The sequence below is a fragment of the Neolamprologus brichardi genome, chromosome 9, assembly GCF_056152115.1.
Source record: "Neolamprologus brichardi isolate AB-2024 chromosome 9, ASM5615211v1, whole genome shotgun sequence".
Taxonomy (NCBI): domain Eukaryota; kingdom Metazoa; phylum Chordata; class Actinopteri; order Cichliformes; family Cichlidae; genus Neolamprologus; species Neolamprologus brichardi.
Window position 1 is genome coordinate 19755923 of NC_142112.1, and position 19549 is coordinate 19775471.

Genomic DNA, 19549 nt, shown 5'->3' on the forward strand with positions numbered 1-19549 from the left:
ATAACTGTCCACCAGTGTCAGGCAAAGTCATGTTGAAATATTTGGCCACTTTTCCATACAAAATATGTTCAGCTTCAAGATGATTAATGGTTGCCTTAAATGTAGGGCTGGGTATCGTCACTGATTTCTAGAATCGATTAGATCCACGATTCAATTCAATCCGATTCTATTCGATTTGAATCGGGTAAATTTAGCCTCAGACAGTCAGAAATATTATAATTCTGATCACGTATCAGTGCATTTCCATATTTTTATTTCTATAAAAAGAAAGCTGAGACTTTCGAGACGTTATCAAAGGTGTAAGCATCACAGCAGATGCCTTTGTGTCAAAGTAACTGAGGATAAAACATAGAAAAACATGAAGGCAACTTTCTTGGCCTGGGATTTTATAAAAAATATTCTGCAGTAGATCAAAAACAAAAGAAAACCATTAATCAACATATGAACATTATGCTGCTGAAGTGAAGCAGAGCAAAGTTACAGCGGTTTTATTAGAGACACGCTCTGAGACAATTAGAGACATTAGAGACAAACATTATTAGACATTATACGCGTTTGCAATTTTGCATAATTTTAAAACGTTTAAACTTGTTCAGTATTGAACAGCAGAAATGAGGCTTTCTTTTCGGAAGTAAGTAAAAGGAAAAAACACAGCGGTCGACAGCGCTGTAAACAACTTGTGCGTAATAAGCAAGCGAAAAATGCAGAAAACAGATTTTTAGACGGGAAACTGTTCTTGAAGTACACAGAGAGAGAGAGAAACAGCTAGCTCTGCATGAAATGTGATTTTATCGTGGTGGAAGCAAAACAGGAAAAGTAAGAGGGAGTCCATGACAATGTTTATGTGAAGCGAATTTTGGATCTTCTTTTGCTGCTGGTTCAGTCAATATTGTTTGGAGAGAGATAAAAACTCGCAGCTTCAAAAGGGCGTAAACACAAAGCGCGGACCCGCTGAAACATCAGAATCAGTGAGCTGTCGGCTTTCAGCCCCGACCGTGTCCGTGCCGTCAGGTGAGAAAGGCGACATCTCACTGATTCTGAACCGTCGGAGGCTCCGCGCTTTGTGTTTACATCTTTGTGCAGAATCTGTGTTCCTGCTCTCATTTACTGTTTTAGCTGTTTGGTGGTTGTTGAAATTTTGTGAGGTTTCACCTGAGATTCTGGGATTTCGGGCAAAACACATTTATATTTAAAAATCGATTCAGGATTTTAATGAATCGATATCACGTTATCCAAGCCAGAATCGATTTTAATCGATACATCGATAATCAAAACCCACCCCTACTTAAATGCCCTGTCCCTTATATTCCCTGCAATATTTATTTTAAATTCAAATTCGGGCTTTAACTAGGCTGTTCCATAACCCTTCTTTCTTTTTTTCTTTTCAAACTATTCCTTAGCGGATATGAAAGTGTGCATAGAATCATTATCCTATCCACTTCTTGTTCAACTTCAGCATGGAGACAGATGGCCTATTATCTTCAAGTAGTTTTGGATATGAAGCAGAATTCATAGATGATCAAAGACCAGTCCCTGAGGCGGTGAAACAAGCCCAAACTACAACATTTCCACCACCATGTGTCCCAACTGCCATGAAATTATCCTAAAAGGCTGCCTTTGGTTTGTGCCCAACGTATCAACTGCCATTATATCTGTGATTCATCTATCCACAGGTTATTATTTCAAAGGGCCTGCTCTTTGGCTTTGTTTTAATTTCCTAACTATTTTATTTTTTCCAATATAATTTTTATAAATGCAGGTTAATTTTTTTATAGTCTTTTCCCAGTTGCAGAAACACGCACATTTGAGACCAACTTTGATATATTGATGTAATTAAAGGTCATCATTACCTTGAAAAACCTAAATAAACCCACCAGAGTTATAGCAAACACATGATTTGGCCACAACAATGGCCAAATCAACAATCTGTTACATTCTTAGGAAAAAAAGAATTGCAATGGTCATCTCAGCAGCACCAAGAGGTTTGAAAGACCAAGGGAGACAACTAAAGCAAATGATAACAATTAAACCAGGTCACTTATTTTTCCTCATGATACAACTATTGATAGAACTTGCAGACTTTTGATAGAAATCTCTGATCAGATGGATAATGACCCAAAGCATACTGCAAAAGCAACCCAAGAGTTGCTCAAAGAAAAGAAACTAGATTGACTGACTTGGCCATTGAAGACCTGACAAATGTTCCACCCAATGCAGCATGCTTTTCAATTATAAAATACACAACTGAATGCAACAAAGACACACAAACAAGCAACAAATGAAGGTAGCTGCAGTAAAGGCCAAGCAGAACATTCAAGGGAGGAAACACAGCATTTAGTAATATCCATGGGTTCTAGACTTCAGGCTGTCATTGACTTGTAAGTCTTCAAAAATTGGGGTAGTATGTATAAAATTAAAGCTGAGAGTCAGAACTTCAATGACATCTTTGGGTTTTTTTTGTTAAATCCACTGTAGTAGCGTACAGAAGCACAGCTACTAAAAATGTGCATTTGTGTAAGTACTGTAGATACGATTATAGGCTTATTTTTTATATGTGCGTGTAGGGCTGTTCGATATAACGACATATATTGGATGACGATATAAAAACGTCTATCGTTTCATTTTAGACTATCGTTTGTTTTGTGGTGTTGCACATTAAACTGTTTAGGGCAATATTTTTTCATTGTTTTGATGGTCACTGCAGTGGCTATATTAATTTCTTGAAGTTCACTCTTTCTCTTATATTTAATATAACCACACTACGGACGGACAAGCGACTGTTTTTATGCGTTGTCGTTAGCGACAATGACGATAAAATCATCGCGTGTCCGCTTGTTTATTTTCCACATAAACCTTTCACAATAAAGCTCAAGATGGATACATGCACATACACACACACACAGAGACATATATATATACACGTGCAGATATACACTCATCCCCCCCTCCCCCTCCAAACGCCTTTGACGCTTATTCCCCTGCGATGGATCAAGGAGACCAGCGCTTATGCTGTAGGCATGGATGCACTGTCTACACTGGCTGTCTCTCACCCTTTACCCACCCCTGTTGCTTGTCATGTGTTTCTTTGGTGTATTAAGAGTTTTTTCATGTGCTATGTGCAGAGGTGTTTTTTTCTGTTCTCAAACTGATCTCCCTGTTGGAGCTCAGTCTGGGGGGAGTTATTTTTTTCTCCTTATCTTTCCTCATGTTGTGCATTTTCCATGTTATACCCCTCTGACCTGTCTTCCCCATGTGATGTTTGTGTAATGTTGTATGGTCGGAAGGGTAAGATGGCGCTGGCACGGTTGGCAGCCTTAAACCAATTTCCCTCGGGATGAATAAAGTATGATCAATCAATCAATCAATCAAGATCCTGTTGAAACTTTTCAAAATAAACTGAATCATGTGAAAGAGTATGCAGAGTGTTTACGGATGAGAAGCATGAGAAATTTTGGTCATATCACACAGCCCTATGTGCGTGCATGCTTTGCCCATTTGTAATTACACTGCAGAAAACTACTGCAGTGTGCCTTTGTCAGCCTTTTTTTTATTACCTTGTTTACTTGACAACAGTGCACTATTACTTCAGTGTATTCATTGTTCTTCATCACTTAAAGGAACTAAGCCATAACTTGTGCTTTAGTTCATAACAGGAGCACAAATTGCCAAACCAAATATGTCATAACTGACTTTCTCCCTCAAGAGTTGCAGTTAAAACAAAACAAAGTGCTGCGATTGAGGTTATTTCAACATCTGGCAGACGCCCCCACATGCAGAGACATCACCTAACTGTAAACAACACTTGGTAAACAAACTCCACTCTTAACATGATACAGATATTGTTACTCTGTGATTTTTCTTTGTGTTAACATATCGCAAGAATGAAACTGCTGAGCAAGTTAGCGTTTAGCAACCGTTACTCAAACCAGAGTCAAAAAAGGGCTGTTTTTATCTACATACCAACAGCCTACACATTTAATGTTTTATAGCACTACGCCCGTGTCAACCTGTGTGTCAGAGTGGATCATCTACACTCAAGGTATACCTTGCTAGTACCGGGTTAGGCCCGCTTTTGCCTGTAGAACTGCCTTAATTCAGAGTTTTAGAATGGTACCTGCTGTTGTAGCCGATTTCCTTCAAAGTTAGATGTGTTTTGCCTTCGTAGATGTGCTTCTGCATATCTTTTAGAAAGTGGTTATTTGAGTTACTGTTGCCTTAATATCAACTTCTAGCAGTCTGAATATTCTCGTCTGACCTCTGGCATCAATAAGGCATTTTCACTCAGAGAACTGCTGCTCACTGGATATTTTCTCTCTTTCACACTATTCTCTGCAAAATCCCAGTAGATCAGCAGTTTCTCTAAAATACTCAGACCAGCCTGTTTCCTCCCCATTCTGATGCTTGGTTTCAACTTCAGCAACTTCAGTCTTTACCTAAATACATAGAGTTTCTGCAATGTGTAATTAGGTGTATCTGACAAGGTGGCCAAAGAGCACGTGTGTTTTTGAACAACAGTGGAGGTCTGCAGGACAAAGTAAGGGGATTTGGAGATGTGAGACAATCTGTCATTACCACCTGTCACTTTTAGTGCAAATTATTATTCAATAATGAATCCACAGAACACTTATGTATTTTCTTATTTAAGTGTGACCTCTTACGTGCAACAGTAAAGCCCCAAATTCATCTGTGATGTCCTCCATACCTGTGTTATAGCTTAGTAAGAACACGTGCCTTTATAATTGTTATGTACAAGAGTGCTCTGACAAAATCAGGGTTAGTTCTACATTCTTGACACTGTGACAAAAATACAGGACACGAAATCTTAAAAAAATAACAAATACTGAAAAAAGAATGCAGAACAATGAGAAGAGGATGAAAGAAACAAAACAAAACACTGTATTGTGTTTCAGCGTCCAATGACACACCGGCTTGCTCAATCTTCGCTTTCCATCATCACTTCTGTTGTGGCAGCTACGCATATCAAACACTACACAACTGTATGAATTTTTATTTGTTCATATTTCATGTTTGTTTACTAAAAACAAACCAGTAAGCAGAGCAAGGAAACTCGCATGGCTCAATAAAACTTCACAAGCTGATTTTATACATTTGGTCACTTCTCTTTACACAAACACAAAAAAACCCCACTTCCATTTATTAAGGATAAAAACAAAAGAAAGACTAAAGAAAGTAAAAATGGGGGATTGAGAAGAAATGAGCTAAATAAACAGAGCTGTGAGAGGATAAACAGACCGATCAGACTTTGGGACACACATACACATGTGCGCTTCTTAGAGAGGAAAACACATGTAAACAGCAATTGAATTCACACACAAAAGAACTAGCTGCCCACAAACACATTCACAGAGATACACACTTTTCAAAGCACTAACACACAAACATAACTACACATATATAAATATATATATGTGTGTAAATAAACAAACACTAATCTACCCAGCATAATCCCATGGTAACATTTTTTTTTAAGGGAGGATTTCAACCAACACAATATGAGATCAATTGAGTGCTAAGCTGTATGGAGGAAAAACCATACGGGGGCTGATAGGGCGACTCTTCAAAGCCCAAACATCACAATGCCCAGTAATCTGCATATGTTATTACTTCATCTACATATCTAATTCATTTAAATGAAAATCGGTGAATCTGAAAACAAAAGAATACGTATAAAACTATCATAAAAAAGTATTTTATATAACCCATGCCTATTCTAAGTGCTGAAAAGAACAAAAGGTCAAGTAAGAGTTATAGTGGGTAAAGAAAGATGGAAAAGCCTTGGGAAACAAACAGAAAAAGTCATCACCAGCAACTCTTACAGAGAGCCAAAAACTGATTGCCAGGCTCCTATCTCTTGCAGGCAAACAGACGGACAAACAGTGTGTGCCGGTTCAAAGGCAGATTACATATTAGCTGGGGGAGAAAAAAAAGAGCCCACGGAAAGGAAGGACAAAAGTATAGCTCCTCTTAAAGCCTGGCAGTGAGCAACAGAGTAAAAATGTGGCAACATGTGAATATGAGATGAATGGGTTTCTGTAGCTTAGCAATGTGAAGTGATTGGGACGCTAGTGTGTGATTGGAGCAACACTTATTATGCTGTCAAAAATTCTAGTAAAAGGACAAAAAGAAACAGAGAAAGGTCGAGAGGAAGGCAGAGTCAAAAGATAATGTTCTAGGACAGTGCTCGTCTTAACAATCATCACTATTAGCATTTTTAAATTAAAAACTGTGCTGTTTACTAAATTACTAACATTATGGACATTCTGTTGGCATTTTGGGAGTCGGGCTGGAAACTGAATGAATCTCTGGATCGTGTTATTGTCTGCGTGTCTGGCTCTGCAGCAGCGAACTGGGCATGAGGCGCTGAGCAGCCTGTTTAGCTCATTTCAGAGTAGTGCATATCAGCTTGTTGGGAAATCTTTTTACACTTTGAAAAAGATCACAACAAAAGTGAAGTATTTCATATTTTTAAGACAGCCAAATCTCACTTTGCATTTTCTGTGTAGGTGTAATGCTGTTCCAATGATATTTTTCAGCAGCTATTTCTTCAGGGGACGTTGAGTGAGCACGGATGGTCTTTTCAGGCAAAGAGATTGTTTCATATCCATACACCCACACGCATTCACTACAGGGATTTGCCACAAGAAAACCGACAGTAAAACACTACTGACCTCTGAGCACCTCATCTTAAGTACCTGAAGACTGAATGCCTTACTTAAGGGCACAAAACTGAGGGAGACGTGAGCTTTGCTTATTTCTTTTACCCGGTGCTACATCTGCAGCCAGTTACTGTCATAAAAGCTGTTATAAAGTGAAATAAAATAAAAAAAACAATTGTTTCTGAAAGTGATATGTAGATGAAATGTGACTTTAATAAAGCAATATGGACTAAAGCATATGCGTTATGCTCATATGTACATGTTTAACACAGGGGTACCTATCAAGCCCAATTATCACCAAATAATCACCAAATAATACTATAGTTTGCTAATCTGATCACTGCAAACAACAGATTAGGATTTTATGTCTGTAACACTGCCCAATACATCTGCCCAACACGGACTTTGACCTTGGCATTAGGGGTATTTGGATAAGCTTTTGCCACCTGCATCCAGGACTTCATGCTGTCTTATAGGACTGGAGTTTAACAGTCATTTTGATAAATTCAGAAGAAAGTGTTTTCCAAAAATGTCAAAGAATTCCTTTAAAATATAAACCATAAATATCAGAAGTAAGTCAGAACCATATATGAGTTGTGTGGCATTTACCTGTAGTTGTCGCTTCTGAATCTCCTCCAGCATGATTGTGAGACATTTGGTGTAGTCCGTAAGATCCTGGTCAGCTGTTTCTATCAGCTTGCACCCCTACACACACACGCAAATATCAATATATTAAAAACAAATCACAAAAAAACAAGCAGGCAACAAAACACAATCCAACAGATGTACATAAACATAGATAGTGTAACAAATACCTAAGATAAGGGATAGGTGGATAAGAGAAAAACTGAAAGCGATAGGGAGATGGAGAGAGGTATAAATCAGTGTTTTACTGTTGTCTGGCTGTTTTTGGCTTGTGTTGTTGAATAATGTAGAGGTTCCAGTCAGTGGCCCTAAACTACAACAACCATGCTCCGGCTTACTTTCCTTCTGTCTCTTTCTCACTCTCTCCACAGTGTCACTTTCCTCCAAAACACAGCGACTTTGCTACTTCACTGACACACACACACACGCACGCACACACACACACACGCAGTCATATCACAAACTTGTTCGCTGTGCTCTGTTTGATCCCATCCATCCTCCCTCTCCTCCCCTACTCTTCCACCAACCCTCCACCCCCCATCTCTCCCTCCCTCCCTTGCTGATGCTTTCCTGTTTTCTCCCTTCCATTTATGCAGAATTATTCACCGTTTGCAAGAAATCTCTGAAGGAACAGCTCGCATTTTCCCATATTTCTGCTTCAAAGGCATTACCATAACAGACTGTTTTTCTCTCACCCCCCCTCAAAAAAAGGCATTTCTCTCTTCTTCTTTTTTTCAGACAACCTGTGTGATTTTTGTGAAAAGGGTCTAATATTACAGATAGCTACAGAGAGAGCTGGGGAAATCGTGAGAAGAGAAAAAAGGAGAGAGAAACAGCTGAAGACATCAAATAATCTGTGATGGGTGCCTAATCATGTGTGTGTTGTGTGTACGTGTGATGATACTGAATCTGCATTTCAAACTGTAAACAGTGTGCATCAGTAGCATCTGATCAAAGTGACACAGCACAAAGATCGCACAGGCACTGTATTTTGTTTTCTCTAAGGTGTGGGTGTGTGTATGCATGTCTGACTTGCCCTGTATTAATTATTTATTGAACAGCGCTTGTGGGTTGACATTTTGCTTGCTATAAACAATGGAAAGTCCCCTTCATGAAATCATTTGCATTTTATTTTTATGACCTTGAATAGTTGAATCTAAATATGCCTACATGTACAAATTTCTTGCACAGTGAGGTACACAGGGAGTAAAGGCTACAACGAAGAATGTCAAAGGGGGACTCTGGAGAAGCACCTTCTTGTACCTGGACCGTGTTATGTTAAATCTGCAAACTTAGTCACCTACAAAAAATGCAGATTGCTTTGTCCATTTCCAATATCCTCATCCAAAGTTTAATCTTTATGTGTAGCTAACCCTTTTCAAATTTTATTTTTGTGCATTTATCCAGTTTCTAGTAGTTTTGTATGGATTTTTTTTATCATTAGTATTATAATATTTCATGATCACTGATTAATGAAGACTTTTCAAAATATAGTGTTGATTTTTAGCAATGATTAATTTGAAAAAGTGAAGAAGATGCTCCTCCATCCAAGAATCCATCCTCTTAACTGTTAAGGCCTCAGTTAGGACTGATTGGCTGCCTTGCAATCACCGGTTACTTGAGTGTTCCCCTGAATGGTTGTGAGTGGTTGCTGGTAGTTGCAGTGAAATCACTTGATAAGCCCCACACATCCAGGCTCAAAGGCCAGTCAGTGACCCTGGTAACCACCCGTTGCTAGGGAAAAATGTATATTACCTGACTGGATGGTGAGTAAGTTGTTTGCTGTCACAACGTGGAATTAATAACAAAGAGGTGTACGGTGCTGCACTAAAAACTTCCCTGTAATTGTTTAGGTCTGTAGCAGATTGCCACAGCTGCACAGCTGTAGCCTCTTGGAAAGATGCCGATGTGTCTGCAAACATTTGGCAACTATTCGCTAGGTGGTTGTGAAACTGTGAAGACTGCAAACTGGTAGTTTAGATTGTTTTTCTTACTGCTGAAACCAACATGTTTCAAAAGATCTAATATTTACTCTGAAGGCAAACGGGCTCTATTTCACGTTTGTGTTGCATTTCTTCGAGTTTCACTATTGCTCAGTGCTAATTTTTTAAGTATTTGCAGACAAGTTGGCATTTTCCATGCAGACTATGGCTAACCGTGGCATTGTGCTAGCGACCCAAACAAATACAAGCACCCTATTTGCGACTGATTTCAACTAGCAACAGTTGACAACCTCCAAGAGTCACTTTCCAAGCATTCAGGGAATACACATTTTTCCCATGAGACAGGACATTGCTGAAATCATTCTCCAAGCTTGTGTGACCCAAGTGTTATCAAATTCAGGGTCGTGAAGGGACTGGAGACTATCGGTACTGAGACTGGGCAAGAGGTGTGGAACACCCACTGGTTAATTTTGAAAACATTTGTGTGGGATGTGATGTATGACTCCGAAAATATTTAGTAAATGGGAGAGTGTGAGATTCAACCCAAAGATAAATTTGTATTTATAAATGCTAAGAGGCAAGTGCTCATAGAAATGATTTCATTTTCCTTCAAATATAGGTCACCTGTGTCGTGCACACCTATATCATCACAGAGAGTAGACTTTCAGCTGTGCACTAAGCCAGGAGGTTGATCCTCTCTTTAGCCCAGGAGGCACAAGCAGAATTCTAAATTTTGACTTGCCAGGTGACAGGATGGTTTTCCACTTTGCCTCAGTTTATCTGATGCAGGCACGAATTGTGTTCAGTGAAAATTGGCTTTGAAGCTGTTCCTGAACCCTATCGGATATTTTCACTACAGAATTACGACTGTCACATCTAATGCCAGGCCCAAAAGCGCAGCCATTCAGTGACCTCGTCTCCTGCATGATCTCAAGATTCTCTGAATCGATTACTATCATGTAGTTAAGCTGACGATCTTCACAGCCTATGTAATTTTGCATTACTCTTGAAAAATGATTTTGTTTCTCTTTTTCTTACTCTTAAGAACATTCGTTTTTTTCACAGAGTGATACATTTCTTTCTATCTTCACTTCTACAAGCCTGTTTTCAGAAGTGACAGATACAATGCTTAAAATACAGAATAAACTGCTGAGTGTCTCCCTGTGTGTTAATGGATAGGTGTGGTGATTTGAGTGCTCAGTAAGAAGAAAAATGCATTTAACATTTACCATATACAAATTACCTTACTAGGCTTTTTAGACAAACCAGCTGCTCCAGATGTTGAACTATGCTACCCTTTGTTTCTTGGACTAATCCACTATAATTTCTAAGCAACTACTTTTTTTGTTCGTATCTCCAGATGCTACAACATGTGTTAGGGACTCTCCCTACAATCCTACTGCTTCTGTATGAACACCTGTAGGTATAAGAGTGTGTGCAAGTTTTGTTCCACTTACCTTGTCTGCATAGAAAGCTTTGACCTCTGCTGTAATGGAATCAAAATCCCCACTGATATAGTCGGGGAGAAAGCTGGATATAAGGACAGAAAGATGGGAGTTAGTGAAAAAGACAGAGGGTTAAGATTGCAAGAAAGACAGAGCCAAGAAGTGAGAGTTAGAGATGGAAAAGAGAAAGGACACTGGGGCATGTGTCAGCTCTTTGATCTGTGCAGCGAGGGAGAAGAGTGACGCCGCCGGGACAGACGAAGAGACATGGAAACTGACAGGGTGAATCTCTGTGGCACCGAGTCTGGCCCTGTCACACACACACACGGCTGACAGAAGATATACATAGATTGATGGGAAAGTACACCCAAACAAACGTGGCAGAATACAGAAGCAAAAGTTCACGTTGATACTGTGATAGTTAGGTGCATAAATGCAAACGCATCAACAACAGATTGGATGCAAACTACTCATTAGTCACGTCTAATAAATAGATCACTGAGTTGGTGTCCTTCTCACGCGCGCAAGCAAACAGAGCATCATGTACACGGTGTTCAGATCTTGAAATATTCCAGCACACGGAATGAGTAGATTCTCCATTAGAACTGTGCATCAGTTTGAATAAACAGAGGTCACAGTGTGATTGGATGTTTTGACGCATAGGATCAAGTAAAGACTATGTTGCACGAGGAAAAGCTGCTCTGAACTGACATCAGTTATATTTTAGAAATGTATGTGGACTAATGACAGGAATCTGACAGAGCACACAAATAAATTGCTCAAAAGTTCCTTTCAACTAAACTTCCTTTGCAAATCATTTAAGTCTAGTTGAGTTTCTCTTTTAAGGAAAGTATCAACAAAAAAAGCACTGAATGAATGAATTGAACCATAAGTTAAGCTTTGTTTTAAAATTTTTCAATTAAGCTTGAAGAATAATCACCTCGACTTCCAACTTGTATTAATGCTGACAGCTTATTATTCTGCATTTATTATGTATAAAATACATATAAAATGAATGAAAATAAACCTGAGCTACTTTTGCCAAAGTTTATGGTTTGGTTAAAGAAGAACACTTTCTATATAGCCGCTTATAAATGTGGATACATGTCAAAAATGCACAAAGGTATGAGACTTAGGTTTTATTTTACGAGACTTACATAACCAAGAACTGCCTCCCGGAAAATAGGCACAATAACTCTAAACTAACAGGATGCAGAAATAGCATGTTGATGCATGCAATTAAAATGATTAGCGCAAATAAAACTGGTCAGGAGTTTTGGGGAAATATGAGCGTGCTCAAAGTAAACTTTTATATGTATTTCATTCATACGAACTGAACTGTTTTCCGAGGCAACCTGCAATCCCCAGAGTGTAGGAATTAACAACCAGCCACTACTGAATAGAAGATTCCTGCCGGAGAGTAACAGATAGCTCTCTGTTTATTCATTCGTGTGTATGTGTGTGTTTATGTGTATCGGGCAAAACCACGCAGGGATGCAGTGGCTGCTATCTAGAGGCATTAACAGGTCTGACATTACGATTTCATGGTTGGTTGGGTAGCGTGTTTGTGTTTGTTTGTGTGCGTGTGCTCCTCTAGCAAGAGGCGAGAGCGATGTTCCAGTTGGTTGAAGAAAGAGATACATAAGGATTATTCCCTCCCCCTTCAGGATTCCCATTTACACCAACAAGATACAGGAAGACAAACACAGGAAATGTTTGCAATCTGCTGCTGCGCACACACACACACACACACACACACACACAGGTTTAAAGACAAACAAGCACAATTCCAACTGAATAAGTCAAAAAATATGATCAAGGAACAAATTTTTCATCTTGAGATAAACACACAAAATATGCATAAATAGCAGCAAATATGCAGGTACACACAACCAAAGGCTATTTTGCCTCCTTCTTATTATACAGAACGCCACAATTGCATCTTCATTCAGAAATAACCTTCATGTGACAGATGGAATGAGCTGTGACACTGGGTCTGATCAGAGCTTTATACAAACGCATACACACACACACACGCACACACACAACCACACACACATTCCTTTGTGACCTGTGTGCATGACACCATCGGCGGAGAGTAATTGACCAGCCAAGATTCTAAATTCTGTATTTGTGTCCGTGCACATGAGGGTAAATGCTGTTTGCGTGTTTGTGTGTCTGCATGTTGTGCGCCTGACAGTCTTCACTTCCACATTAATGTTAACTGACACTTTAATTTGGATGGGAAATAGAGCATTTTACCACCAGTTTGTCTGAGCACCGAGTGGCAGGAATGGCTGTGTGACCTTTGCCTGTGTTTGTGTGCGTGTCTTTGTATGTGTGTGTGTGTGTGTGTGTGTGTGTGTGTGTGTGTGTGTGTGTGTGTGTGTGTGTGTGTGTATCTCTTTGTCTGTCAGGCAGCTTGTGCGTCCCTCTCTCTCTGCATCGTCTGCCTGTTTTTTATCATGAACAAGTTCTCACATAATGCTCTTCTCTTTTATGATCTCTTCAAATCATCTCACACTTTTGCACTGCAGTTTTAACTTTTCCACATAATTAAAGCGACTCTTCAATCTAAACACTGTCCTTAGAATCAACATCTAAGGACAGAAGAAACTCCTTCTTTTTGGATAGATGTGTTATATTTTCCACCTTTCTGTTTCTGTCTTTGTTTTCTTCAAACTGGGTCTCATTGCTTCCATATGACCACTTAATTACAACCAAATGTTGTATATGTTCTTTTATTTTCTTGTAGCTTTCACCCTCTCGTGAATCACAACATGATAAACACTCTTCTCCCTTTTTCAGGTCCTTTTCATCACTTGAGGAGATGTGGCTCTGATTACTCCTCTCATCCATTGCATCTCACAATCAGAGTAGAACAGATGATGAAGAGGTGGAGGAATTGCTTTGGATGACATCATTACATGCCGTACACATAAACAACCAAAACCAAAGCGGTATGATATGCATGGCACTAGATAGACTCACAAGAGCTGATGTGAACAGTACACTCTCTTACACACACACACACACACACACTTGTATACAAATGTGGACACGTGACAAAAAACATTGACAACAAATCACATGACATTTTTTGGTCAAGTGTTAAAAGGGAACCTCAAAAATGACTCTTTGCTTAGAAGACAGGAGGGACAGATAGTGGACGATATAGGCACAGTGCTATTAGCTGCTTTTAAATATGACAACAGGTTTTTTGCATTGTTTTAATTACCTTAACCAGACTGGTGAAAGGCTTTTTTTACTATGATATGGTATAATATTTGTTAAGATACACTGCCTTATGGCGACAGGAAAGCAACAACCTAGGAAGGCAAGGTATACAGAAGAGCATCTCTGAACACATGTTAAACCTTGAAGCAGATGGGCGATAGCAGCAGAAGACTACACCAGGTGCCACGCCTGTCAGCTAAAAGGAGGGGCACCTTACAGTTTGCATGAGCTCGAAACTGGAAAATAGAAAATCATAAAAATGTTGCCTGATCTGATGAGACTCTGTTTCTGTTGCAACATTTGGATTACAGGGTCAGAATTTGATGTGAACAACATAAAGCATGGATCCATCCTGCCTTGTACCAATGGCTCAGGGTGCTGGTGGTATAATGGCGTGGTGGAAAATTTTCTTGGCACAGTTGGGCCCCTTAGTATCAACTGAACATAGCTGAGCATCTTTTAAATACCACAACCTACCTATAAATACATTATACTACCTACAATAGTACTGATGCTGACTATGTTCATCCCTTCATGACCCCATCTTTTGATGGCTGCTTCCGGCAGGATAATGCACCATGTCACAAAGTTTAAATCATCATGAACTAGTTTCTTGTGTATATACCTAAGTGCATAAACAAAGATGGCTTATTGTGAAGATATAAATTATTAGTTAATAAAGATCAGTTGCATAATTCATCTTTATGAGGTCAATAACTATCTGGTTTCATAATGGGTAGTTATGCAAGCACAGGCCTTAAAAAAATCAATCAGTGTTAATAGAGTTCTTATTATCCCACTGCAGCAAAGATTCTAATTATCAAAACCTCAAAGCACATGAGTGTGATCTTACTTGCATGTTGGTGTACATGTGTGTCTAACACGTCTACGCATGTCTATATCGACACACCGCAAACCCTCCTGTCTCGACGTGGCATGATGCTGAAAGCATGCATGTGTACATCTGTAAAATTAGATTTCTTCATGTGATTCAATTGTGTCTGATCCCAAAGTTAACAAGTTAAACATCTGCAGGCTTCTAATAACCACATACCTGTCATACCCAAACCACATCTTCTAGGTTTATTAACTCTCTGTATTACTCTTAGGGCTACTAGCTGTACTATAAAACAGGACAGTTGTAATTTTAATTATCCTTAATTGCTACAATTCTAATACAATAAACTTAACAAAATGTAGCACACCACATTATGTAGAAACAGAAGTGCAAAGCTCTCATATTAAAAGGCAAAGCCCAGTTCCCTGTGCTCATCAACTCGACTCAGCATGTCAATTTCCAACACAGAGCAATAAAGACTGGGGAGAATTTTCAATCAGTCTGTAATAGACAAACTCCATCAGGAGTATAGCAGAATCGCAGGTGAAGACAGAGCCAGTTTTGCATTAAGAGTTATACGTAGTCCTGCTAAATAAATTGCTGCCATTTGAGCCTGATTTGGTCACAGAATACCTGAAACTCAACTAAACAGTTTCCAAATGTATGAATACAACCTACATTAAAAAAAAACAGAAAAGGGACTATATAATATCAACATATTTGTCTTTTAAATCCTTTCTGATCACATCTGTATTAGAATTCAACCAACATGTGGTTCTGTCTACATCACACATGCAGGTACTTTCCTGTCAGGCACACATAAAGAATAAAAATCGCGAGGCATCGGTGGAATGTAGAATATATGAAAATGAGAGAAATAAAAAGAGAGGCTGTCAAAGATATCTATCCAGCACTCAGGCTTATAAAAAAGTACTTCTGCTTTTGACAACTTCATTTGCTGAGGCGGACAGCATTATCTTCAACAAACCAAAATGAATAGACCTTGATATGGTGATATAACTACGCTATAAAATTCACTTTTACATACAGACTAGTCAAACAGAGACACAATAACACAAGCACATGTCCTCATATTTTATTAACATCACATACACCACTAGCTGCAAATGTTATAAACTGCTTGTGTTCAATTACCTCCATCCACATTTAGCCATACTCCTCAAGCTGTTCATCCAGCTCTTGACATCATCTTGTCTCACAGTGTTAGATTTGATGCAGACATTATAAACAAAATCAATTTATTTGAAAGAGGTAATTTATTTATTTATTATTTATTATTATGCAAGAAAACTGAGACGTGTCAGACCTGATGGAAAGGCAAAAAAACCCATGAATGCTCTTCTTGTAAAAGTTTATTTATATGAAGTCAGATGGTTAATAGTTAGTGTTAGTGCCCAAAGACAATTAACAATATCATTAACAATATTATAGTACACAATATCATAATGCAGGATGATATAACTAAAGCCTCAAATATTATAATTATTGTGATCAATATTTTAATTGCACAATCCCAATTCCAAACTGGAGGGAAAAATATCGCATTTTGAATTTGATGGCTGCAGCACATCTGTGGAAGGCTGGAAAAGTAAGTGGTACTAAAAAGAAACGGCTGGAGGGACACTTTGAACATTTAGCATCTAATTAGATTAATTGTCAACAGGTGAGTAACATTACTGGGTATAAAAAGAGCATTTTAGAGAGGCAGAGCTTCTCTGAAAGAAAAATCGCAGGAAAAAAAAATAATTTTGGTCACTGTAAAATTGTGAAGTGAATATTTCATCTACAGTACAGAATTACAGGAAATTTGGAGAAATCTCTGTGCAGTGGACAAGGCCAATAATCAATAGGATAATAATATAAAAAACAGGGCTCAGAAGTCATTGTCTGTGAATCACTGTTTGCCATGACATCTACAAGTGTAGCCTAAAGTTCTAGCTTCACTTGGAGAAAGCTCATGTAAAATGGACTGAGGCAAAGCAGAAACTGTTCTGTGATCAGATTAATAAAAATTTGATTTTTTTCTTTTGGAAAACTGCATCAACCAGATTAAAGAGGAGAGGGACCATCAGGTTTTTTACAATATCAGTCCTCAGTTAAAAAGCATGAATCTCTGATACATTACTGCCTATGAAATTGGCACCATCAATGCTGAAAGGTACATATAGCAACATATAGCAGATGACATGTTTTTTGAGGCAAATTCTTGCCTGACAAAACTTTCAGAAAGACAACACTAAACCACATACATAGATACCTGCGTCTATTACAACAGCATGGCTTCATAGTAGAAAATGACCTTTTTTCCTGTTTTTCCGCCTTTGCTTTACATTGAGTTTCTTCCACTCTACTGTGAATAAAATACAGGTTTATGAGATTTGCAAATCATTGCATTCTGTTTTTATTCACATTATACACACTGTCCTGACTTTTTGTAACTGATTACAGCTGTCTACAAAGCACTGCCTTATAAGTAAGTGCAGTGTTTCCTTATATATATGAATATATATTTCTTATACATAGTATGTATATATTTAACTAGCCATAGTTTTCAGGGTTTTCCCTTAGCCTACTTGCCCAGTGTTCCAAGTGATCCAAGCAGGTACTAAAATGTGATGTTGTCAGACTGCACGCCACCAATTGGCTGGTCAGTAGGGTTACTCGATGAGTCATGAGAGCGTCTCGTTTATGAAAACCAGAGACCTAGCACCAGGTATTGCGTTGCCTTGACACCTACCTTTGTTGTAGTGTTTGTTTTACATACTAATTTCATCACGGGACGACAACAATGTACATTAGGTAGTAAACCCTGTGAAGTCGTGGTGATCCATGGCGAGTTGATCCAACTAGGTACTAATACAAAAGGTTCTTTTGATTTAAGGAGAGCAGGGCTGAGCGCATAGCAGTAATCCACAACTTGTTGTTACAATAAAAAAGATTATTTTTAAACTAAATTCTCAGGAGTGGACCCCAACAGACTAAGAGACTTGGAGAGTATAATCCCAACCTAAGGTGGAGCAAGATAGAGGACAACTTAAAAACGTAACATGGACAGAGTAAAAAGCACGTATGCATAAACAACACTGTCAGGAATATTTAGAGGATCTAAGCATGCTGCACTTAAATATGTAAAAGGAGAATTGGAGATGCAATACCAAGAAAAGAACAAACAGCTGACCCAAATTTCTAAGAAATTAGCAGTTGGTCAAATAGTATGATTCAGGGCGTGCACATCAGAAAGAAATGTATTTAGGTTTGAAAACAGAGTTAGAGGAATATATAAACTCAATAATGCATGATATCAGAATGTTTCTATGTCTTACATAAGATTGAACACACATATATATATATATATATATATATATATATATATATATATATATATATATATATATATATATATATATATATATATATATATATCATGGAGAAATCAAAAATATGCACCATTTGCCTTCTCTCACCGAGTAGAATCATTGTTGTTTGACTCATCATGAGAGGCAGAGAGCCTTAGCCTGAAGCACCCCCTCCTCTCTACATCCCTAATGTCTACCATTAAGCCTGTTTTGACAGAAGATTACGTGGCGCCTTTCTTTTAACTGTAGGAGGCCGTCCACCCACTCTGCTCTTGTGGCAGTACAGAAGAATGTGAAGGTTGACCAGAAACATTATTCTCATTATTCTTTGATGGAAATCATAGTCACAGCCACATATGTGGAAAAAACCCCGCAAAGTCTCACTTCACTTTTTATGGTTTGACATCGTCCACATTTGAAAGAAAGCATTAATAAAATCGCATTGTTGGAAAATTTCAATTTTGAATGTCTTTTGTCTTCACTGGCAAACAAAGCAGAAACTATGGTCAAACTGAAGGACAAGAAAATCCATGAAAACCCCATTCTGCAACTCAAAGACTTACCCCCGACATCCCACCACCAGACACTAATTATGGCCAAAAGGATACTCACAATTACTTTAATCAATATTGAGATCACTACTATTTCTCACAACCTTACCTTGATTTTAGTGACAAAACTGTTTTTAATGGACTGTCATTTGAACACTGCTTTCACATCCATGTTGTTCTACATTCTTACTACAGCAAACTAAAATTGGTCCTCCAAAGTCAACTAAATTCAGTGCATCTCTAAAAAATAAAGAAAAAGAAAAATCGCTCGGCTTTCTCATTAACCTTGTTCTACATTCCCGTTTATTAAGTCCCTCTCTTAGAAGGACAATAGAAAGTGTTTCACTTCGTACCTGCATAATGGATATGAAGAAAAAATCCAGAGAAAAGTATTCAACATCTGTGAGATCCGTTTTTCCTTCCATGTGATGTTTTGCATACTGTACAGTGGAGGTATTGCCAATTAGAGTAAATCATTGCGTGAGGGGATAACATATCTTTGGTTGATCACTAAATCGGAAGTATTTGCTTTGAGAAAAAAGCTCTTCACCTTCTGCTGTTACAGACATTTGAATCGATGATTGTTGTATGCCCGACCGTGAAATGCATAAGTGGAAGAGGATGGATTGATGAATGGATGGATTTGTCTTGTGATGTAGTGTTACTCATCCAGGAAACATCAAGCAGCATAGTTACAGTGCACAGTTTTGACTGGCACATGCAGGCACATCATCAGGCATTGTTCTAGGGTTGCTTTTGCTTTGCATTTTAATTGGCTCAGCAGGCATTTTTTAATATTACTTAATAATGTTAATTTAATTGTAGGAAAACAAAAT

The 19549-nt window shown here is 38.4% G+C and overlaps 1 protein-coding gene across 4 annotated transcripts in view; it reads right to left on the reverse strand.

The window, feature by feature from the left end:
• tpk1 (thiamin pyrophosphokinase 1) overlaps positions 1 to 19549 on the reverse strand; it is a 79099-nt gene that overhangs the window by 37175 nt on the left and 22375 nt on the right. For all 4 annotated transcript variants that reach the window (XM_006794677.3, XM_006794676.3, XM_006794680.3 and 1 more), the window contains 2 exons: positions 10723 to 10795; positions 7287 to 7382 (listed from right to left, as the gene is read on the reverse strand). In XM_006794677.3, coding sequence (XP_006794740.1) covers positions 7287 to 7382; positions 10723 to 10795 — 169 coding nt within the window. The remainder of the gene's footprint in view (positions 1 to 7286; positions 7383 to 10722; positions 10796 to 19549) is intronic.